Below are 24,278 nucleotides of genomic sequence, written 5' to 3' on the forward strand. Positions count from 1 at the left end.
GAACAAGGGATGGATATTAAGCATCTATTAAATTAAAGAACTCTGAGCTGAAGAACTTGTTTTGAGCAACAGAACTGAATGGAGTTTGCAGTCCTTCCATACAAAAATATGTGTTGGTTACCCCAAGCTTTCTTGATTTCAATCTAATTCTGGGTGGGAGTGGCGGGACAAGAGTAATTTTGTTATTCTTTAAAGTTTAAACAATTAAAGAATCGGGCATCCTTGCCTTTCTGCTGCAAGGGCTGCAGCTCAGCGGTAGAGCTGATCTGCATACAGAAGGTCCCAGTTTCAGTCCCTGGCATCTCCCTGGCTGGGAGGCCCACTGACAGTCAGTGTAGACAGTACTGAGGAAGGTAGACCAATAGTGTGACTTTGTATAAGGCAGGTTCCTTCCTGTGGTTCTAAATCATGCAGAAATCTACCAGTAGATCCAGATCTACCTTTGGCCTGTCCCTGTACTACCAGAAGAGACCTAACAGAATTCTGTACTGTGCAGCTCTAATGATCTGTTCTCAGAAGTTCCATTTACATTCCACCTAGCGTGTTACTAAACTAACTCTGTTGAGCACTATGGGCGTGATAGCATCTGTGTTAGTACTGCATGATCCACCTATCCCAAATATGTATAATTAAATGCTACTGGAACAGCATGGGCTGAAACCACAGGGGTGTAGCAACAGTGCCTCCCCAGTTAATAAATAAATCCTTACAGCAGTAAGAATGCTGTTTGCCCCAAAATGGGAAGTTTTAATATTGCCCTATGGGTAAGACTGGTTTAATAAACTTTGGAGATTTGCTGTTGGGGCCAAATTAGCATATTATCCAAGAACAAAAATGAGCTGAAAACAATAAATCTATAGAAACACAGTCTTTGTTTATGCCCTTTTGATAAAGGAACTATTGCCTCCCAAAAGCCCAATATGGTTTTGAAATCCTTTACATAAATCAGTTTTATTTGATTTATATTTTTACAACCTAAATGTTTAAATTCATTTGCTAATTTATCTGCTTAATTTTAAAATAGTAATAGAATAATGAAAGACAAATCTGACCTGTTTATGTATACATGTGGAGGAGGGCAGAGAGTGTATATTTAATATTGCTGTTAATAAGGCAATTTAAACGTTAATAAGGTAACTGTAAATCTAATGTACAGTTAATGTGTTCAGTTCTTTCTGTGAAATATTGTTTGAATTAAAAACAAACAAATCAGAATTTTGATTAGCTATGGAAAAGGAAATATCAAAGAAGAAAATAAAATTGAAGCATAAAATAGCGTATGTGCCAAAGAATTAGCAGAGTGACCACTGAAATCAGCATAGCCTCTGGGAGGATTTTCTACGACTGGGGTGCCATTGCAGAGATGTCAGTCTCTCTCTCATAGAAATTCACCAGATCTCACTTGGTGATGGCTCTTAGGGACCTCCAATGTTGATGACAAGATCTAGCAGGAATATATGGGAGGAAATGGTTCTTCAGGTAACCTGGCTCCATGCTGTTTAGGGCTTTAAAGGTTAAAACTACTGGGTAGGTTAAAGTGCATTGAAAGCATAACTGCAGGAGATCATTTACCATTAATTAAATGTTTATTTTTATTAACTTTATATCCCACTTTTCCTCCCAAAAGGAGACCAGCCCGGGTTATCTGTCTGGTAATGAGAACAAATCTTGAAACCCTTATGTTTTCACGGTCATCTGATTTTTTTAAATCACTTAAATTCTATAAATATGGAAATGTGGATTATGGTTTTGCAAAAGTGGTTTAAGTATAATATTTGTCTTGTTGATACTCTTTCCATTGGCTTCCCTAAAACTGCAGCACCTTCTTCCTTTATTTTCTCTTTGCTAGAATTCTGAAGACACTGTGTCGAAAACTTAGACTCCAAGAATCTTTTGACTTTGGCTATTTGGCTCATATGACCCCAGGCTATGTTGGTGCCGATCTCATGGCACTTTGTCGTGAAGCAGCAATGTGCACTGTGCATCGAGTTCTTGTTAGACTGGAGGGGGAGAAAGGTGAAGTCCTGAGAAGTGAAGAAAAAGCATCTGGGCAAGACATGGAAAAGAGTACTGAAGAGCTTGTTAAAAAAGATATTGGAGGATCAAGTCTTCCCACTATGGTATAGACTTTCTTCAGCTGTATACTCCTGTAACTCTTCTGTGATATTTAATATTTTACTATGAATATACAAAAAAAATTCCTTTCGTAGGACAAACATTGCATATACTTTCCTCTTTCAACAAGCCTTTTAGGTTGAGACCTATCCCAGTCTGCATCTGTGTTAGAATTGCTTAATATGTTTTTTTAATAATGTTTTTAATCCTTTTTTAAAGTTTTTTTTAATGTTTTTAAGGCTGTTTTGTTTTAATGTATTTTAAGATCTGTTTTTATGATGTTTTAAAGTGTTTTCAGCGCTTTGTTTGCTGCCCTGGACTCCTGCTGGGAGGAAGGGCGGGATACAAATTAAATTAACAACAGCAACAACAATAATAATATACCTGACCTTGTTCATTAAGAAAAAATACTGAAAAGCAACAGTAGACTAAAATCTTTTTATGGGGTCTAACTATAACATCACAAAGTAGTGAGCAAGCTTTTGAGTTCTTTGAGCTGGACTTTCAGTAAAATGAGGAAGGAGAACCATATAAACTCCTTGGAGCAAGGGTGGGATTAAAATATAGTAGTAATAATAATTTGAACAAAAACCCAGGAGGAACGGAGCATGATAGGAAAAGCATCAAAGTGTACCATTTTAAAAGACTGAGTACAGGAGGTGTTACGCAGACTTAATTTAGCTTTCACCAGGGCTTGAGGTAGGTTTCCTACAGCCTCACTTGTTTAATCTACAGTAAAGGAGGAGCACCATGGGAATTGTGTCTGAAGGAGACAAGTGAACCAAGCCATTGGTTTAAGTCTTTAGCAATATGTGTGGCAGGCATAACAAGATAGATCCAGCTGTCCACTGAGAGGGTTTTCCCATCCTGCCATATGTCAGCTAAAACACCCCTCACCAACCTGTTTTCCATCTACTGGGGGGAGCAGTACCCATATCCTTCCCCCAGGGTGTGCAAAGTACTTAGTGAGTGAGATCCTTAGTGAACAAACAGGGAAGGAAATGTTTTTTCATTATTTTTTTTAAGTGCCGGGAAAAGAATTGCACAACTGAGCATCATGTGTACTTTGAGCCTCACAGAATAATCCTAACCATGTGTACTCAAAAGAAAGTCCCCTTGAGTTCAGTGGATCTTACTGCCAGGCATAGGATTGTTTCCTTAGTCATTTGAATGGGTAACCATGTAACAATAGAAGGTTAAACTCAAAGTAATCTCTGCCTTGGTCTTTTATTCCTTTAACCCCTTCCTTACAGTTTGTAATTGCCAAGAATAATGGGATGAATTTGTGATAATAAGTATTTTATTTATGTCAGAAAAATTTATATAATCCACTTAATCAAAAAATCCCTAAGCATATACAACAGTTATCAATAATACAAATAAAGTAGTTTATTTTTAATTGCCAAATAGCAAGGCAAGAAAGTGAACTATAACACCTGAAAGTACAAGCAGTAGTGCAAATGTGTGCAAAGAAATATTCTATCTTTTTTCTTTTTTAGAAAAGGCTGTGTTCTAAGGGCCATGAATAAGCAAATAAATTAATATCTGAAATTCCCTTGGTGCATATAAACTCACCAATGAAATACAGTAGCATTTAATAAAATTGATTTATTTTTCCTTTTTAAAAAAGATGTACATCAGTCTTGGCAGAAGAAGCCAAAAATGGAATAGGAACATGGAGTTTAAGTACAAAGAGTTACAGTCTTAAATAACTTTCCTCTTAAGCCAATTTCAAGCATGTTGTAATTGAACTGTCTTCATTCTTGTATTTCCTGCTCCCCCTGATCTCTCTTCTTCAGGATGAATTGCAGAGACTACTCCAGTTGCTAAAGGAACCTGACCCCCTGGGGGAGGATCGGCTGCAAAAGCTATGCATTGAGTTGAATGATTTCATTGTTGCCCTCTCTTTTGTGCAACCCTCTGCCAAGAGAGAAGGCTTTGTCACAGTCCCTGACGTGACGTGGGCAGATATTGGAGCCCTGGAGGATATTCGGGAGGAGCTCACCATGGCAATATTGGTATGGTTTTGACATTTTTACAAAAATCCTGTTAATCGTGCAAGGCTGAAAAACCTTCTGGAGAGTAAGCTATGTGGTGCTGCCAGCCATTCTGTTCACAAGGCACTTTTGTGCCTTTTCCTTGAAAGTGTGTGAGAGACTGCGTTCCTTACCTTGGCCTATTGAGTTGCATCTAGAAAGAAATTCTGTACAGTAATAGTTTCACTTTGAAATGATGTGTTACTGACTAAATTGCAGCATTATAATTAGTCACTGACCTTCTTTTTGGTCTAGTTGGGGTAATTTGGGAATACCAGTCCAGAAAGAAGCAGCAATATATTTTTTATTAACTTGTTGTTTTTTGCTTACCATGTTTTTTGTTTCAAAGTGACTTAGAATTTTTTAAATGCACAAAAAGGGGATAGTGCAGGTACCAAGTAACTCTTTCCATCCAAGTAGTTAAAACCTTGTGTCAAATACGTTGGCTTCACCGCTGCAAGGGTCTGTATACCAGGAACATGAAACCTGTGGCGCTTCCAAACTCCATTTGGCTCCTCCTGTAACTGACCCTTCTCTGTTCCAGCTGGTCATTTTTATAAGGACTACTATTAACTTTAAGAATTGGTGCCTGAGTTTGCCTATTTTCTTCCACGTTTTCCTTCATCATGCCTTTTTTTCCTTTGTGTGTGTGTGTGTGTGTATATATATATATATATATATACACACACACACATATACTTACACACATATATACTTACACACACACCTACCCCTTAACGTGGTGAGGAGGTTTGAGAGTGTCGAAGAAACTGTCAGCAACGTCTTCAGGAGTCTAGACCAAGAGGCTAGTTTCCTAGCAGGGTCACTCAAGGTGGAATGGTCAAAACTGAGATACCAGACTAAGAGGTATCCAAACTCAGAAGAAGGCAATGGTAAACCACCTCTGAATACCTTTTACCATGAAAACCCTATGAATAGACTATCCAAAATGCAACATGAGATAGTGCTGGAAGATGAGACCCCCAGGTCAGATGGCACTCAGCAAGCTACTGGGGAAGACCAACGGACAAGTACAAGTAGTGCTGTGACTAATGACGCCACTGAGTGAAAGCCGAAAGGCAGCCCAGAGGCTGATGCGCACAGATGCGAAAGGAGAGTCCGGAGTTGTATGACATACACAATAGGAACATGGAATGTGAGAAGAATGAACCAGGGAAAGTTAGAAATTGTCAAGCATGAAGTGGCATTACAATACTTGGCATGAGTGAATTAAAATGGACGGGAATGGGACATTTTCAATCAGGCAACTACAAAATATTTTATACAGGAAATGATAAATTAAGAAGAAACGGGGTTGCTCTAATAGTGAGAAGTGATGTAGTAAAAGCAACTAGGAGCTATAACGCAAAGTCTGAGTGAGTAATATCAATGAGATTAAACGGGAAACCTATCAACATAATCATCATCCAAGTCTATGTTCCAACAGCAAACACAGAAGAAAAGGAATTGGACAGATTTTACGTAGAAATACAGGAAGAAATTAATAACACACCAAAACTGGATATCCTGATCATCATGGGGGACTGGAACACAAAAGTAGGGAACAGAGAAGAACTAGGAATTGTGGGGAAATGGGGCTAGGAGATAGAAATGAAGCAGGAGAAAGACTTACTGAATTCTGTGAGGGCAATAATTTCTTTCTTACAAGCACGTTTTTTGAACAACGGAAAAGATGACTGTACACGTGGACATCATCTATATAGGAATCTAGTTGATTATATAATTGGTAGCAGAAGATGGAGAAATTCCATACTTTCTGCAAAAACAAGACCAGGAGCAGACTGCAGTACAGATCATGAACTGGTCATATCAAAAATCAGAGTTAAGCTAAAGAAGAATAACAAAGCAATAATTATGCCAAAATACAATTTTAATGACATCCCAGAAGAATATAAATATCAAACAAGGAACAGATTTGAGGCTTTAAACTTAGTTGATAGAGAACCACAACAACAATGAAGTGAAGTCAAAGACATTATCAAGGAAGAATGCAAAAAGACAATACCGCTAGTTAAAAAGAGAAAAACCTCAATGGATGACTGATGAAACTCTTAAAATGGTTAAAGATAGAAGGAAAGGGGAGACTTCCCGGAAGGAGTGCTGGCTGGTGATTGTCTCTGAGTGAGCTCTATCTCAGAGGAAGCTTATTTCAGTTAAAAGCCAGTCAAGAGAAATTTTTGACTGGCGTAAATGTTCTCCAAGATAAAAGGGGAACCGAAGAGATTATCCACGGAACTCCGTCAAGCTGTAGATTGCTAGATTTGATCAGGAATCCCCCTGAGATAAGAAGGCTTTTCTAGCAGTGGAAGACTGAGTCTGGATTTCCAACAGGCTGTGCTGAAAGTAAGTGAGACTTTTTTTCTTTCTCTTTTAAAAATGTTTTTAACGAGCTAGCCTCCTTCTGTCTAAATCTTATCAACTAACTTAAATTACTATCGTAAAAGAGACTTGTTTACGAATCGGCAACTCAGAAACTTGGGTGAGTCACACTTTTTTTGTATTATACAAAGCTAAGGAAGAAGGGAGCAATTCAAAGAACCTGCTTTATTTTTTATGACAAAAAGCTGGCTTAAAGCTGGAATTACAAAGATTAAACGGATAAGAGGCAACTTATTAGATAAGATTTGATTATTTGAAGGAAATATATCTGAGAATATTTTTTTTTATTTTGGATTAATTTTTTTTTTTGAACGAATCTGCTGTTCGTGTATCTTACTAACTGCTGGATGCTGAGAACTGGATTTGTTTTACATTCCTGAATGTGCTGGAGATAAGAACTGTGTTGGTTAAACAGGCCTGGAATATTAACTTTTTTGTTGCTGGGAGAAAAGAAACTGTTTGCCTCTACATTGGCTAATAATAGAAAAGGTTTTTTTTTTTTCAAGAATGACAACTAGGAAAACAGCCAAAGTTTTGGAGCGAAGAGTTTCAATTGATACACAGGAAGGGATGGACATGTTCCAGAAAATTATGGAGGGATTTAGTGATTTTAAACAAGAGTTGAAACAAGAGATGAAACAGGACAGACAACAACTTAAAGATGAATTTTGCAATATGAAAAAGGATTTTAAAGATTTACAAGATCATATTAAAACAGAAGTGGGTGAGATTAAAAATAACATTGGGCAATTAACACAGGATGTAAAAAATGTTAAAGATAAGTGCAAACCTTAGAGAATAGAATAGATATTACAAATATGGAATTGGAAAAAAAATTGGACTATATTGCTGTTATGGAACTTAGAGATAGAGAACATTGCTTGAGATTCCGTGCAATTCCTGAGGTGAAGATATCAGAGAGAAAATTGTTAATGTTTTGGCAAAATCCTTCGACAGGAACGAAGATCGGATGGAATTTGAAATAGACAAAGTTTATAGAATTAATTCCAGATATGCAACAATAAAAAAAATCCCAAGAGATGTGCTTGTTTATTTTTTTAAAAAGAGGACCAGAGATATGGTTGTGCAACATCATTTTAACAATGTCTTCAAAATTGACGGTAAAGAAATACAGGTGATGAAGGAAATTCCTGTTAGGCTTCTACGTAAGAGAAAAGATTACGTTTTCTTCACAGAAAAACTTAAACAATGTAAAATTCAATTTAGATGGGATGTTCCAGAGGGAGTGATTTTTACATTTAGACAACAGAAGTATTGATTAAATACTGTTCAAAAAGCAAGGGATTTATTGAGAAAAGCTTCAAAAGACATGGAAGAAGATAAACTCAAAGATATGGATATAATTCCTGGGAAACAAAGTCAACAGAAACAGGTAGAGGAAGAAAAGGATGATGATGGATCAAAGGGAGCAACAGGCACAGACTTTTCTAAAATACATGCTTAAAAATGGATTACAAATATCTAACTTGGAATATAAATGGAGCTAATTCGTCGCAGAAGAGAAAGTATTTCATTATTTGAAAAAATTAAAATTGGATATAATTTGTTTACAAGAAACTCATATTAAGAAGAAAGATTCTAAATATTTAATTTGTAAAAATTTGGGTGAAGAATTTATTTCAGCAGGATTCAAAAAAAAATGGTGTGGTTCTTTATATTAATTCACAGTTGTCTCCTAAATTGATATTATTGGATGATAGTGGCAGATTTGTGGGAGTTGAATTCACCATTCAGGGTACAAAAATTTTGATAGTGGGCATTTATGCTCCTAATGAAGATAAAACAAGGTTTTATACTGGACTTATGGAAAAACTATCAGAGTTTGCATATGATCATTGGTGTGTCATGGGTGATTGGAATGGGGTAATTTCACCAAAAATGGATAGACTTTCTGAGAAAAATATTAAAGAGACACAGGGCAAATTGCCGAAGATCTGTTTCGAATTGATGGAAAATTTAGAATTGGTGGATGCTTGGAGATATATAAATGACAATGCAAAGGAATTTACTTACTTTTCAGAAAGACATAAAACATTTTTGAGGATTGATATGATTTGGATGTCTAAAAATTTAGTGAAAGATATTTCCAAGATGGATGTGTTACCAAAAACCTTTTCGGATCATAATCCAGTGATATTGACTTTAAAAAAAAAAATCTTGGATTTAGATGGAGACTAAATGAATCTTTATTATAGAATGATAAAATATTGCAGGAATGTAAGAAGAAATTAAAAGAGTTTTTTGAACACAATTGCCCTATAGCAATAAGCTCCCAGGGCGGTGTACAGCATAATAAAACAGGTTAAAATACAAAAACACAATAAAACATAATTAAAAATTTTCCATTTTAAATTCAAATTTTAAAATTAAAAATTTTTTTAAAATGCCTGGGCAAAGAGGTAGGTCTTTACCTGGCGCCGAAAAGATAGCAAAGAAGGTGCCAGGCGTATCTCATCAGGGAGGGCGTTCCATAGTTCGGGGGCCACCACTGAGAAGGCCCTAGCTCTAGTTATCGTTCTCCGTGCCTCCCTATGCATTGGGACACGGAGAAGGGCCTTCGACGTCGAGCGCAGCGACCGGGTAGGTACATAGCGGGAGAGGCGTTCCGCCAGGTATTGCGGTCCAAATGCAATTGATCTTGGAAGAAATAAAACAAAAAGAGGAAGAATTGAAAAAGAATCCAACTAAAGCTTCTACTGTAAATCAAATTAAAATGTTACAGAAACAAGTGTCAATGTTGACAGTTAGAGAAATTGAAAGGAAATTAAATTTTGCTAAACAAAGGACTTCTGAATTTGCAGATAAACCGGGGAAATTGCTAGCATATAAATTAAGAAAAGAACGACAAAAAAACCTTATTTTAAAGATACAAGAAGGAGATGAGATGTTGACAGACAATTTAAAAATCCAAAGGGTTTTCCATCAATATTATTCAACTTTGTACAAGTGTCAGGAAATTCCCTCAGAAAAAATAGAAGAGTATATATCCAAACAGAATTTGCCCAAAATTACGTATCTTCAGAGACAAGCTATTAATGGTCCTATTACGTCAAGAGAAATATCTGAGGCTATAAGTAAAATTAAATTAGGAAAGGCGCCAGGACCGGATGGACTATCAGCAATGTATTACAAATGCTTGGAGGAGGAACTTTTACTACCTTTACAGTATACAATGAATTCTATTTTACAAGAGGGGAAGATACCGGATAGTTGGAAAAATGCCAATATAACATTAATACCTAAAGAGGAGCAGGATTTAACTAAAACAAAAAATTATCGGCCAATATCTTTACTGAATAATGACTATAAAATTTTTACAATGATTTTGGCTGAAAGAATGAAAATAATATTGCAACAATTTATTCAGGAAGATCAAGCGGGGTTTTTACCTAAAAGACAATTACGTGATAACGTCAGGAATGTTTTGAATGTGTTGGAATATCTAGAACAACGAAATGACATACAAGCTGCTTTGATTTTCTTGGATGCTGAGAAAGCATTTGATAATTTGAATTGGAAATTTATGTTTAAGGTTCTAGAGCAAATGGACTTTGGAGATAATTTTATAAAATGGATCAGATCGATTTATACATCACAGAAGGCACAGATAATTGTCAATGGGGATTTAACGGACTCATGTGAAATACAAAAGGGTACAAGACAGGGATGTCCATTGTCCCCCCTTCTATTTATTCTGGTTTTAGAAGTGCTGCTTAGAGACATAAGGCAAGACAAAAGGATTTCGGAAATAAAGATAAAAAAAGAGGAATATAAATTGAGAGCATTTGCTGATGACTTGATAATTGTATTAGAAAATCCCTTGGAAGGAATCAAAGTATTGATGGATAAATTAGAAGAATTTGGACCATTAGCAGGATTTAAGATCAATAATCAAAAAACGAAGATGCTGCTGAAAAATTTATCTTTAAGAGATCAAAAAGAGTTAATGGAGAAGATAGATTTTAAAATAGAAGAAAAGGTGAAATATTTAGGTATCATTATGACAAATAAAAATTCAAAGTTGTTTCATAATAATTATGAAAAACTATGGACAGAGATTAAGAAAGATTTGTTAAGATGGGATAAATTACAGTTGTCATTAATGGGTAGAATATCTGTAATAAAAATGAATGTATTGCCGAGAATGATGTTTCTATTTCAAACAATACCTGTCATATCCTCTGATCTACCTTTCAAACAATGGCAAAAAGATATTTCTAAATTTGTTTGGCAGGGGAAAAAACCAAGAGTTAAATTTAAATTATTACAAGATGCCAAAGAAAGAGGAGGGCTGGGATTACCAAATTTGAGACTTTATTTTGCTGCTTGTTGCTTAGTCTGGATAAAGGAATGGATTCTATTGAGGAATAAAAGATTATTGGATTTGGAGGGTCACAACCTGAAGTGGGGATGGCATGGATATCTATGGTATGATAAAGTAAAAGTTAATGTGGATTTTAATAATCATTTTATAAGACGTCCTTTGTTGAATATATGGTATAAATACAAAACAAGGTTTTTTTCGAAAATACCGCTATGTGTTTCAAGTCAAGAAGCATTTTATAGACGAGAAATGGCTGGAAAAGAGAAATGGTTAACTTACCAAGAACTATTAGAAAATGTGCATGGTGAATATATAATGAAAGAGAGAGAACAACTAATAAAGGAAGGATATAGTTCACAATGGTTTGCCTATTTACAATTGTTAGAAAGATTTAAAATGGACAAGAAAATGTATGGGTTTGAAATAAATAAATCTGATTTTGAAATAGGTTTGTGTACAAATGATGAATGCATAATTGCAAAAATGTATAATTTTTTATTAAAAATGGACATGGAAGAAGAACAAGTAAAAGAGTGTATGGTTAAGTGGGCAAAAAAAATTGGTTATAATATACAAATGGATCAATGGGAAAATATGTGGAAAAAAGGTTTGAAATTTACATTATGCTATAATCTTAAAGAAAAATTTTATAAGATGATGTATCATTGGTATATGACTCCAGAAAAGTTGTCAAAAATGTATAGTAATGTTTCTAATGTATGTTGGAAATGTAAACAACAAGAAGGATCTTTTTATCATATGTGGTGGTTGTGTAAACAGGCAAAATTATTTTGGGCACAGATAGGTAGGATGATGCAAAAAATCTTAAAGATAAATATTCAGTCAAAACCAGAATTTTTTTTATTGGGTTTTATGGATAAACAAAAGGAAAAGAAATATGGAAGAATAATATTATATATGATCACGGCAGCAAGATTACTATATGCACAAAAGTGGAAAATGGAATCGATACCAACAATGGAAGAATGGCTATTGAAATTAATGGACTTAGTTGAGATGGACAAATTGACATGTCTTATTAGAGAAAAAACGACAGATACATTTCTTAAGGAATGGAAGCCTCTTTTGGACTTTTTGTTGAAAGAAAAAAATGAAATGATGATAATGGGATTTGACGATTAATTAAGATAGACTTTGGAAAAAAGTGAATTTCGTATGTTCTAGGAGACAGGTTTGATATATATTATATACTTATAGCTGATCTGTAACAAATCGGAAGTCAAGTTTTTCTTTTTATTTTATTTTTTTTCTGTTGTATTGTTTTTGTTGTATTTGTATTTGTTTTTATAAAAATTTGAATAATAAAAAAATTATTATAAAAAAAAAAGAAGGAAAGCAAAAGGAGATAGAAACACAGTTAGAACCTTAAATGCAATAATACACCGACTAGTATGTAGGTTACAATAGTTACTGTATAGAAATAGAAGAGGACAACAAAAAAGGTAGAAGAAGAGTCCTATTCCAAAAGATTAGAGAAATCAAAGGGAAATTTAAACCAAGAGCAGGGGTGTTCAGTAATCAACAGGGGAACACACTGACTGGCTGAGATAAAATAAAAGGAAGATGGAAGCAATACACTGAAGAACTCTATAAAAGAGATGCAAGGATGCCAGATTCATTCATGAAGGAACCGTATGATGAAGAACCAGAAATTTTAGAATGAGGTGAAAGCTGCTCTTAAAATACTTGGAAGAAACAAAACACCAGAAATAGATGACATACCAAGAGAGTTGCTACAAGTTACTGAGACTGAATCTGTCCAAAGTTTGACAAAAATTTGTCAACAAATATGGAAAAGAAAACAATGGCCTGCAGGCTGGATGCGTTCAATATGCATACTAGTTCCAAAGAAAGGGGATCCCAAGGAATGCACTAATTATCAAACCATCGCCTTAATATCTCATGCAAGTAATGCTCAAGATTCTACAACAAAGATTCTTACCATATACGGAGTGAGAAATGCCAGATGTGCAAGCTGGATTAGAAAAGGAAGAGATGTCAGAGATCATATTGCAAACATATGTTGGATAATGGAACAGACCAAGGAATTTCAGAAGGAAATCACCCTGTGCTTTATAGATTACAAATCCTTTGACTGTGTAGATCATGAAAAACTATGGAATGCTTTAAAAGAAATGGGGGTGAATATGGAGAAACCGATTGGTTCCCCATCGGAAAGGGTGTGAGACAGGGGTGTATTTTATCACAATATTTGTTTAATCTATATGCAGAACATATCATATGGAAAGTGGGGTTGGACCAAGATGAAGGTGTGAAAATTGGAGGGAGAAATATCAGTAATTTAAGATATGCAGACGATACCATGCTAGCAGAATCCAGTAATGATTTGAAAGGAATGCTGATGAAAGTTAAAGAGGAAAGCACAAAAGCAGGACTACAGCTGAACGTCAAAAAGACTAAAGTAATGACAACAGCAGATTTATGTAACGTTAAAGTTGACAATGAGGACATTGAATTTGTCAAGGATTATCAATACCTTGGCACAGTCATTAAACAAAATGGAGACAATAGTCAAGAAATCAGAAGAAGGTTAGGACTGGGGAGGATAGCTATGAGAGAACTAGAGAAGGTCCACAAATGGAAAGGTGTATCACTGAACACCAAAGTAAGAATCATCCAGACCATGATATTCCTGATCTCTATGTATGGATGTGAAAGTTGGACAGTGAAAAAAGTGGATAAGAAAAAGACCAACTCATTTGAAATGTGGTGTCGGAGGAGAGCCTTGCGCATACTATGGACTGTGAAAAAGACAAATAATTGGGTGTTAGAACAAATGAAACCAGAACTGTTGCTAGAAGCTAAAATGATGAAACTGAGGTTATCATACTTTGGACACATAATGAGAAGACATGATTCATTAGAAAAGATAATAATGCTTGGAAAAACAGAAGGAAGTAGAAAAAGAGGAAAGCCAAACAAGAGATGGATTGATTCCATAAAGGAAGCCAAAGACCTGAACTTACAAGATCTGAACAGGGTGGTTCATGACAGATGCTCTTGGAGGTCACTAATTCATAAGTCGTAGTCGACTTGGAGGCACATAACAACAACAACAACAACAACAAATTAAACCAGAACAGTGGTTAAGGTGTTGGAGTATGACCTGGGAGACCAGGATTCGAATCCCCACACAGCCATGAAGTGCACTGGGTGACCTTGGGCCAGTCACTGCCTCTCAGTCTCATGAAAACCCTATTCATAGGGTCGCCATAAGTTGGAATCGACTTGAAGGCAGGACATTTACATTTTTTATCACTAGAATCTAAAATGATGAAACTGAGGTTATACTTTGAACACATAATGAGAAGACCTGATTCACTAGAAAAGACAATGGTAGCAAAAACAGAAGGGAGTACAAAAAGAGGAAGACCAAACGAGATGGATTTATTTCATAAAGGAATCTACAGACCTGAATTTACATCTGTTGGAGGTGGCTGGTTCATAGGGTCGCCATAACTCGTAATCGACTTGAAGGCACATAACACACACACACACACACACAGACAGCTGAAAAAGAGAGTAAAAATACTTTTGAAATACAGTCAGAATGATCTCAACAGAGAAGGAGCAGAGTTTACTTCACCCTGTTGCCTGGAGCATACGACCATAGAGTTGCCTTGGAGCGTGCGACCATCCTCTTCCTTTCTCTAGCCTTTATGCATCATATACTGAAGAGACACCTCTTTATCCTGGCCTTGGACACCTGAGATATATGTTTGTACAATCTACCTTGTGACTGTATTTGTTTTAAACTGTTGTCATTATTATTATGTTTATTATTGTTGTTGTTAAATTCAGTTATTATTATTAACTGTTATCAAAGTTGTATTGTTATAATTGTTGCATTCATTCATTCATTCATTGGCGATTACTCATGGCCGAGTAAGGTTGTCTTCCAAAACAAGGTGTTTAACAGTGGGTCCGTGAGTGACTGTGGAGGCCAATTCTGGATCCACACAGCCTCCCACAGTGAGGACATAGGTTTCCAGATGAAAGATGGTCGCGATGAGGATTTGCTTGACGTGCCTTCCACTTAGCTTGTTTGTCCCATTCGTCCTGTATTCGTGCTTCTTCGAAGTCCATAGCACCTTTGATAATAGCCGACCTCCATGGGCCAAGACTTCCCAGTTCTCGATGCTCATGTTGCATTTTTTAAGATTCACTTTAAGAACATCTTTAAACCTCTTTTGCTGTACACCGATATTCCGTTTTCCATCCTTAAATTGGGAATAAAGTAGCTGCTTAGGAAAACAGCGATCAAGCATTCGAACAACATGGCTGGTCCAGCAAAGTTGATGTCGAAGGATCATTGTTTCAACACTGGTAGTCATTGCTTCTTCCAAAACGCTAACATTAGTCCGTCTGTAATTTGCAGAATTTTCAGGAGGCAGCATTGGTGGAATCTTTCAAGAAGTTGAGAGTGGTGTTTATAAATGGTCCATGTTTCACAGGCATAAAGTAAGGTCGGTAATACAATGGCTTTGTAAATAAGCATTTTGGTCTCCCTGCGAATATCCCGATCCTCGAACACTCTACGCTTCATTCAGGAGAATGCGGCACTTGCAGAGCTCAGACAATGTTGAATTTCAGCATCGATGTCAGCTTTTACTGAGAGATGGCTGCCAAGATAGGGGAAGTGTTCAACGTTCTCCAGCGTCTCACCATTAAGCTGGATTGATGGTGCTACAGAGGGACTAGTTCGCACCTGTTGATGAAGCACTTTGGTTTTTTTAATATTAAGTGAGAGCCCAAGCTCTCCATATGCTTCTGCAAAGACATTTAGGATAGTTTGAAGATCTTTCTCTGAATGTGCGGCAACTACATTATCATCAGCATATTGAAATTCTATGAGAGAGATTGACATTACCTTACTTTTTGCTTTCAGCCAACTGAGATTAAAAAACTTTCCAACTGTTCTATATGATTTCTACCCCAGTAGGAAGTTTCCCCTCAATAAGGTGTAGAATCATAGCAATGAAGATAGCAAAGAAGGTAGGAGCAACGACGCATCCCTGTTTTACGCCTGATCCGACTCTGAATGGATCGCTCTGAAAGCCATTGTTATCCAACATTGTCACTGTCATGTTGTCATGAAGGAGTCGCAAAATATTCACAAATTTATCAGGGCATCCAGTTTTCAGAAGGATGGTCCAGAGAGCGGTTCGATTCACGGTATCAAAGGCCTTAGTCAGATCAATAAATGCCATAATAAATAAATTGTTGCAACCTGTCCTAGGATGACTGCAAACAAATTGGGATCAAAAAGATAAAATGAATGGCTGTAACATTGATAGGATAATGAAGTTTCAGAATATAATTATAAATATGAAAAACCCAAACACAAATGTAAATAAAATACAGTTTCCTATATTCCAATACAGAACAATCATAAAATGATGGGCTACTCAGAAAAAAATCAGACAACTGAATTAATAATAAATTAAATTATTAAATTTAATTAATAATAACTTTTATTATTATTATTAAGCTGAGGCTTTCCGCTCCTTGGCGAACTCTGCAAACAGCCTTTATCTGCAAACAGCCTTTATAGATAATGTCAGAGCCCTGTCTCCTCTCCCTTCCCAACCATGTAAACCAGGAGATGACCTGGGCTTCTCTTATTCTTGTTCCTTCCTGCCATCTCTGGAGTAGCTGCATGCTCTTAGCCTGGTAGTTGGCTACATGGAGCCCCACAGATATATGGGTACCTATCTGCCCTTTTGCTGGTCTGCGGGTGCTGAAGTCCAATGGGGAGAGTGTAGGAGGTTGGCTTTTTAAATATTTGTTCGTCTAAGCAGTCTTTCTCTTGGGGCTTTTGGAACACACTGTGCACTCATTTGTAGACCTCAGGCCCTCCTGCCTTTTAGTATTCATTGCTGTGCCCCAGAAGACAGTGAGTGCTGTCACCCAAGTTACTTTTAACATCTGTTTTGCAGCATGAATAGGTCTGTTTTTATTTTATTAATGTAGGGAGTTCTATTGTGACATTTCAGAATTCTTCATCTGTACAAATATGTGCTGTCAATTGCCAACAAAATAGTTGTTTGTTTCTGGTTTCACCCATACATGACTCTGTTACAGGCACCCGTGCGGAATCCTGAGCAATTCAGAGCCCTTGGTCTCTTGGCTCCAGCTGGTGTGCTGCTTGCTGGCCCTCCTGGTTGTGGCAAAACGCTACTTGCTAAGGTAATTTTTTTATGGTAACTCTGCCTGTGCTAAGTGGAAAGGAAATCCAAATTGAACGGGTGGCTCATATCTTGTGGTTTGACTGTGTTCCAGTGTGTCTCACGGGTTTGAGGCACCTTGAGTGTGCTTCTGACTTGCTTGATCTGTCTTGAAGGACAGCTCTCGCTTGCTCGCTTTTGTGCTACAAGCATAAAGCAATCAGGAAAGTTTAGCATTGCTGTGAAGTAATTGTGCGAAGTCCTTATGCATAACGTACATAACTGCTGGAAGATGTAGTGGTGTCCACTAACTGACACGGCTTGAAAACGGTATTAGACAAAGCTGGGATAACCCAGTTAAACTCATTAGGTGCTTGGCAGTAGAGTGGGGACAGACAAAGTATTTCTTCCCACAACATATAATAATGACCTTGTGGAATTTGCTGCTGTAGGATGTAATGATTACTAATGGCCTTGAAAGGGCACTGGATACATTTGCAGAAGATAGGCTGTCAGCCATATTATCTCAATGAAGCCTTTGTGTTCAGAGGCATTTACAGTGGGAGAGGTATATTGTCCTCATGTCCTGTTTGTGGGCTTCTCAGAGGCATCTGGTTGGCTCCTGTTGGAATCAGAACACTGGTCTGATCCTGCAGGGTTCCTCTTCTAGCATTGCAATAGGTTGAAGGGAAGCACGTTTCTTTGGTTATACCATTTTTTAAAGCCACATTTACCAACGGAGCAAGGAACCTAGAGACAGCACACTTTATTTCAAGGGAAGGATGCAGATTTTGAGTTATACAGGACATGATTCATGTTGGGAAAAGGTAAATACAAAACACTTCACTGTAGCTGGTCACAATCTTTAGACACTTCTTTCTGGAGACTTTTCAGTCATAAAAGTGGAGGCATCACAGACATGTCTATAAAAATCTTCCTGGTGTTCAACACAAGAAATGACATATGAGTAAGGGTTTAAAAAAAAATACTTTAAAGATTTTCTCCCCCACTCCTTGTGTTTGGGAATTTGGATGAAAATTCTGTAATCACTCAGAAATGTCAGTTAACACTTCAGGAGTTTGACATGGTGAGGGACTAGTACTTGCCCACGAAAATCTTCACTGGAGCACCTGTTCCATATTCTAGCTCAGGTGCAGCGGGGGGGGGGCAGAGGACGGTTCCTGCGGCCCAGCAGTCATGTCCACTTTGTGAAATTTCTTTCTGTGGTTGGTTGCATGTCATCCTTCTCTTCCTTCGCTCCCCAGACACCAGGTGAAGACACTGTTTCCATGTGCCTTTGGCCTGGGTGGTAACTGACCATCTGTTTGGTTGTGGGGCTTTGTTTCTGGGTTTGCTGCATGTCTCTTGTTGTTTTCTTTGTAGGCAGATGACATTCCAAGGAAAGGGCTATAGCTCCATGCTAAGAGCACCTGCTTTCGTTGAAGAAGATCCCAGGGTCCCAAGTTCAATCCCATCCCCCTCAAGAACCACTGCCTGTCAGTGTCATTAACACTGAGTTAAATGGACAAATAGTCTGATTCTGTATAAGGCAGCTTCCTATATTCTGGGATTATATCTCTGTGTGTGTTTTATGACTGATGTATTGTTAGCTGCCTGGAGGGTCTTCGTGGATGGAAAGTCAGGGCAAAATATGTTGATAAAATTAGCATAAGAATCTGTTTATAGCCTTGTTTCTTTCATAGGCTGTGGCAAATGAGTCTGGACTGAATTTCATTTCTGTGAAAGGGCCTGAACTTTTGAATATGGTGAGTTTGGTTTGTTGTGCTCAGTTTCCACTGCTTTTGAGTTTTCAATGAATGAAATGTTTAGAGGTTTAGCCCAGAGTGCATAATTTACTTAACTAAATGCAGCCCTGGGCGCCTTCTGAGAGGAAGGGCGGGATATATATTTAATAAATTAAAATAAATAATAATAAAATAAATATCATTAAATGCATTTTTAAAATGCTTTCTTAGAGCTGGTTTAGAATAGAATAGAATTTATTCATACGGTCAGAGACCAATACAAGAACATAAAAAGTACAGAATTAATATAACCAATACAAAGACGTCAGAAATACAGTGTTAATACTGCACGAATTAAAACAGGGCACGCGTTCTGGGAAAGGCCGGGATCGCCTGAAGAGGCCAGCGATCAGGACTGTGCGGGCAGTTGGCCTAGCAATGTTCTGCGTTGTATAATTGCTGCGGCACAGAAACTTGCTACCTTACTAGTAACTTGGGGATTCTGATCTGATAGGAGATGTCTAGCATAAAATACATCGTCCCTGCCTGGGAGTTGTTGGATGATTGGGGTGATGGTTAAAAGATGAAGGTCACAATAAAAATTACACGCTAAAAGTATGTGGCCAATAGTTTCCACTTCGCCCGCACCACAGGGGCATAAGCGTTTGACAACAGGAATCTTTCGGTATCTACCGTCAAGAAAAGCTGACGGAAGTACATTAAACTTCGCCTTAGAGCTGGCTTGCATGCAAGTGAAATGACAAATTGAATTTGGTAATTCAGTTCTAGCCCAGTTCTATGCATTTCTAATAATTTTGGGTGGGAGGATACCAAAAAAGTGAATCAAAGAAACTCCTGTCTGCCTGGATAAAAGAATGTTGTTAACTGTAACTGCTTTTAGAAAGCTATGATGGTGATGTGTTTGCTACCCTAAGCTCCTTTGGAAGGAAGAGTGGGATATACATTCAATAACTAAATAATACCTGCACTGAGGTTTGAGGGGGCTTGTGCCTAACCTCACCACATTTAAAATCTGGAGTATCCTTCCCCAACCTAATGCCCTCCAGATGTTTTGGACTACAAGTCCCATCAGCCCCATCCAGCACACCAATCCTAGCTGAGGCGGATGCATTCCAAAATATCAGGAGGTCACCAGGTTGGAGAACACACATCTTGAGGGTAAAGTAACCTCTGAACTACCTCTTTTGATGAGCCTCTCCAAATGATCAGGCATATTATGCTTATCTTAAAAATTTTACTGTGGTATTTTCCTTCTTCCCTGTTTCAGTATGTGGGAGAAAGTGAGCGTGCTGTACGCCAGGTTTTCCAGCGTGCAAGAAATTCAGCACCGTGTGTCATATTCTTTGATGAAATTGATGCTTTGTGTCCTAGAAGATCAGACCGTGAGGTGAGCCGAAAAACACCTCCAACCAGTCACTTAGCTCAGATGTAGGATTGAAAGAATGTAAATGAGTATCTTGTATCAATTGTATCTGCTTTCACAATAGCTCTTATTGGCTACTACCACAATTGTACAGATGGGAAATGAAGGTAAAAAGATAGTAACTTGCCCAAAGCTCCATAATTACTTCCTGGCAGAGTTGGGGCTTGAACCCATATCTCCTGTTTTGCAAGAGAAAATGCTTCTCAGAGCAGGAAAATTTTAACTAGTAGGTGGGAAACAGTAAGAGGGGACCAACTGGATCTTGCAGGGTGATTCCACAGTCTGGGCACAGCCACCAAGAAGACCCACTCTCTCATCCTGACCAATTGTGCCTCAAACATTGGCAGGACATGGAGAAGAGCCTCTCCAATAGATATTAGGAAGTGAGCAGGCTGGCATCCTAGACCCAAGCAATTTAGGCCTTTAAAAGTAATCACCAACACTATGAATTGTACCCAGAAATGAATCGGCAACCAGTGCAGTTGTAGAATAGGTGTAATATGGATCCGTGGGTGAGCACCCATTAACATTTGTGTTGCTGCATTTTGGACCGACTGAAGTTTCTGAAGACTCTTCAGAGGTATCACTGTGGGAGCACATTGCAGCAATACAATTTTAATGTAACTAAGGCATGGTCAGTTTCCATCTTCCCTAGAATGAGCTCAGCTGGCACACCAGCCTAAACTGGGCAAAGGCACCCTAGCTGCCACCACCACTGTTTGGACATCTAGATGCAAAGCCAGATTTAGGTGTAGCCTCAAACTGTTTAAAATAAAATTTAAAAAACTACACATTAGTTACAAAATAATAGCTTTATTTGCAAGATGGACTGTAATGCATCAAATTACCAATATACATTGTGAGTGATTATTCCAATTGGCAGGCATAACTCAAGCTTGCAGCTTTCTTCAGTGGACTATAAATGACAATTAGTGGATTTGCTGCTCCAGAGTGAAATTGGATTCAGGATTGCATAAATCAGGAGCCATGTCATATGTATGTAAACAAATTTACAATGGAAAATCCTCCACTCCTCAGTCTTGCTCAACTGGCACAAAAAGTTGGTCTAATTAAAAGTCCTCCTGTTCAGAGGCAAGTCCCAGAAAGCATCCATCAAAATGCAGCGTAAATAAAATGCCTATTCTCATGTTCATGAGATTATTACATACCTAATCACCTTCCAAGGGAGGTTAATTCCAGAGAGTTATATCCAACTAAGTTTTAATCAGAGTAAACATGACTAATTTAGATCCATTAATGTCAGTGGGTCTACTCTGAATAAACCTAATCAGGTGATCAATTTGCACCTTACTGGCTGCGTTAGCAATGTTGAAAAATCATGGTACTCGCTCCCCCTCAGTGTCACCAGGAGGACAACTTTGGAAGCTTTTACTTTTGGTTTCTCCTGAGTGCAGATTGTCATTTTGTCCAAACCCAGGGCTAACTTCAAACCATTGATTATGAAGCTGGCTTGTTTAAGCAAGCCATAATTAGTATAAACCATAATCTTCAATTTGGATGAAACAACAGGCTATGTTTAAGAGAAAGCAAGAGCAAAAGCTTCCAAAGTCAATCTCCAATTGTGCGAGGGGAGAGAATGCATAAGCCAAAGGCTCGTTCATGAGGCAATAGGCTAGAAATTCTTACAAATACTTTCCATGGAAGATATGAAAATTGGGTTTAGTATTTTTACTCCACTTTTCACCCGAAACGGCTCCCAGAGTGATGTGCAAATACCAGAAATAAGACAATCCTTCCCCACAAGCTTACAGCAGGAAAGACAGACCAAGGCTATAAAAAAGCTGAATAACCTAGAGCACAGGTGGGGAACTGCATCCAGCTGATGGGCTGGATCCTTACCATCTCCACCATACTCACAGGCCAGCTTTGACAGATAGGTTGAGCCGCCCACCTGTCAGTCACCTGACATCAAGTGACGACTTCAAAGGGGCTCCCTTTCAGTTTCCATCAGTTGATCAGCACTGAGAGTGAGTGCCTTTGAAGGTGCACTCTCAGCACTATTCAGTTTCTTTTGAAATCTTTATCATATTTTTCATTTCACTGCATTCTTATTCTTGCATAGTCAGGTGCCAGTGTCCGCGTAGTGAATCAGTTACTAACCGAGATGGATGGCCTGGAATCTCGACGTCAGGTTTTCATTATGGCAGCCACCAACAGGCCAGGTAAGAACCATTAAACAATTGTAGCTAATCTTAGGCCTTGTGTGTCTGTTTTTTTCACAGGTACATGTGTCTAGAATCAGCAGATTCATGAAATGATGTACATGGTTTATACACACGCCAATGGAGAGAAAAAATGTTATCTGCAGAGCAAATGTTATTCCAAGTAATTGACAAGTAATATACTGTCTACATCTAAATGATGGCATCTCTGCCTGATAAACCAATATCTGTACTATGGTTAACAGCTTTGGAAATAAGCTTAATATTCTGGCTTGTTCCGAAGTGGTTAACCATAGTTCCCATTGTGGATGAAGTGGGAAACCATGGTTGATGGAAGACTTTCTGGTTTGTTTGGTGGCTCACATGAAGAGGCCGCATAGGTAGCCAAGAATCTCGTTCTGATCTCGGCTTATTAAGCCAAGATGTCATCATCTGAATATGGTTCCTGAACACCAAGGGCCCGTAGTCATGTTTAGTGCTACTTTCCAGCTTAAACTAAAATTGAATGAGTATTAACATATCTGGCTCAGCCCTCTTGTTTTATTTGGACGAAAAGATGGGCAAAAGAGGTATGGATTCAGCCTCTGCAGAGGTTACTTCAGTCCAGACGCAGAGCTGTTTTGTGTGTTTTATTTATAATAGATTATATTCAGTGAGTCTTTGTGATTTCTGCATTAAGTGCTGTCGACATTCTGCTTGTAATAATAAAGTTCAAGCTGCTTAGTTTTGGTAGTTAAGAGATCCCATCAACACTTCTAAGTAGGTGATTATAGATACATCTTGATTTATGCCCCAAAGTATCAGATAATGAACATTGAGCAAGTATATTTGGAGGAAAGGTATTAGACCAAATGTGACAACTGTACACTAGAATGGCCACTGATGTGATATAAGTAATACTGGTAATCTTATTTGGAATTAAAAGTTTAGGTGAAAAGGGACTTCTTTTCCTCCATGGTTCCTTAAAGTGTAGACCTGCATTTCTTCTCCTTTCTGGAATGCTACCTATTGTTTTCCAATAACTCCTTTGGTCATGTTGACCTCTTTAAAAAAAAAAGGTTGGGAGTAATTCATGAAAGATTTATTGTAGTTGTAAATGCTCCAAATGCATACTGGCTAATGTTCCTCTCCCCCCCCCCCCGCTTGCACGCTTTGCTCTGCGCTGAAGCTGCATGTACTTCAAGATTTTCCTAGGTGTACTTGTGTGCAGTGGAGTTTCTGATATTTTGTAAAATATATGTGCCTGCTGGTATTTCTGGAAGCCAACATTGAGATGGAGAAGATGGGCAGAGGGCATGATTTGTGTGTCTGAGGTCCTAGGTTTAAGCTTCAGTATCTCCAGTTAAAAGATTTCAGGATAGGTGGGATGGAAAAATACGGGGCTCAGTGGACCAGTGACCTGACTTTGTATAAAGTAATTCCATATGCTCATGCACATTTAACCTGCCCCTTTCTTTTCAGCCTACTTAGATCAAATAAAGATGTGACAGCATTAGCAAGGGAACAAACAGTTCAGTCAATATTCCTACAGGCTGTTTGCTGCGGTTAACTCATGTGACCCAATCAAGAGGCCAGACAAATTAGGAGCTCAATATTCCCCAGTATAAAATCTATCTTTTGATCTGTACACAATAGCAAATTAGAAAATGTTTCAGAAGCATTATGATTCCCTGTATTTGTCTTTATGAAATGATTCATCCTAGTTTACCCTTTCACAAGACAAAACACACACTTGATTTTAACATAACTGGAAAAGCAGTACTGTACTATTGGTATATAGAAAAGAGATGATGTGTAGTGA

General features: G+C 37.8%; 1 protein-coding gene across 2 annotated transcripts in view; it reads left to right on the forward strand.

Annotated features, from left to right (window-relative positions):
- The window catches only part of NVL (nuclear VCP like), an 88,551-nt gene that overhangs the window by 26,998 nt on the left and 37,275 nt on the right, over positions 1-24,278 (forward strand). For both annotated transcript variants that reach the window (XM_061625072.1, XM_061625071.1), the window contains 6 exons: positions 1,850-2,120; positions 3,915-4,133; positions 17,023-17,127; positions 18,809-18,871; positions 20,139-20,258; positions 22,378-22,477. In XM_061625072.1, coding sequence (XP_061481056.1) covers positions 1,850-2,120; positions 3,915-4,133; positions 17,023-17,127; positions 18,809-18,871; positions 20,139-20,258; positions 22,378-22,477 — 878 coding nt within the window. The remainder of the gene's footprint in view (positions 1-1,849; positions 2,121-3,914; positions 4,134-17,022; positions 17,128-18,808; positions 18,872-20,138; positions 20,259-22,377; positions 22,478-24,278) is intronic.

This window comes from Rhineura floridana, chromosome 4 (genome assembly GCF_030035675.1).
Source record: "Rhineura floridana isolate rRhiFlo1 chromosome 4, rRhiFlo1.hap2, whole genome shotgun sequence".
Classification (NCBI taxonomy): domain Eukaryota; kingdom Metazoa; phylum Chordata; class Lepidosauria; order Squamata; family Rhineuridae; genus Rhineura; species Rhineura floridana.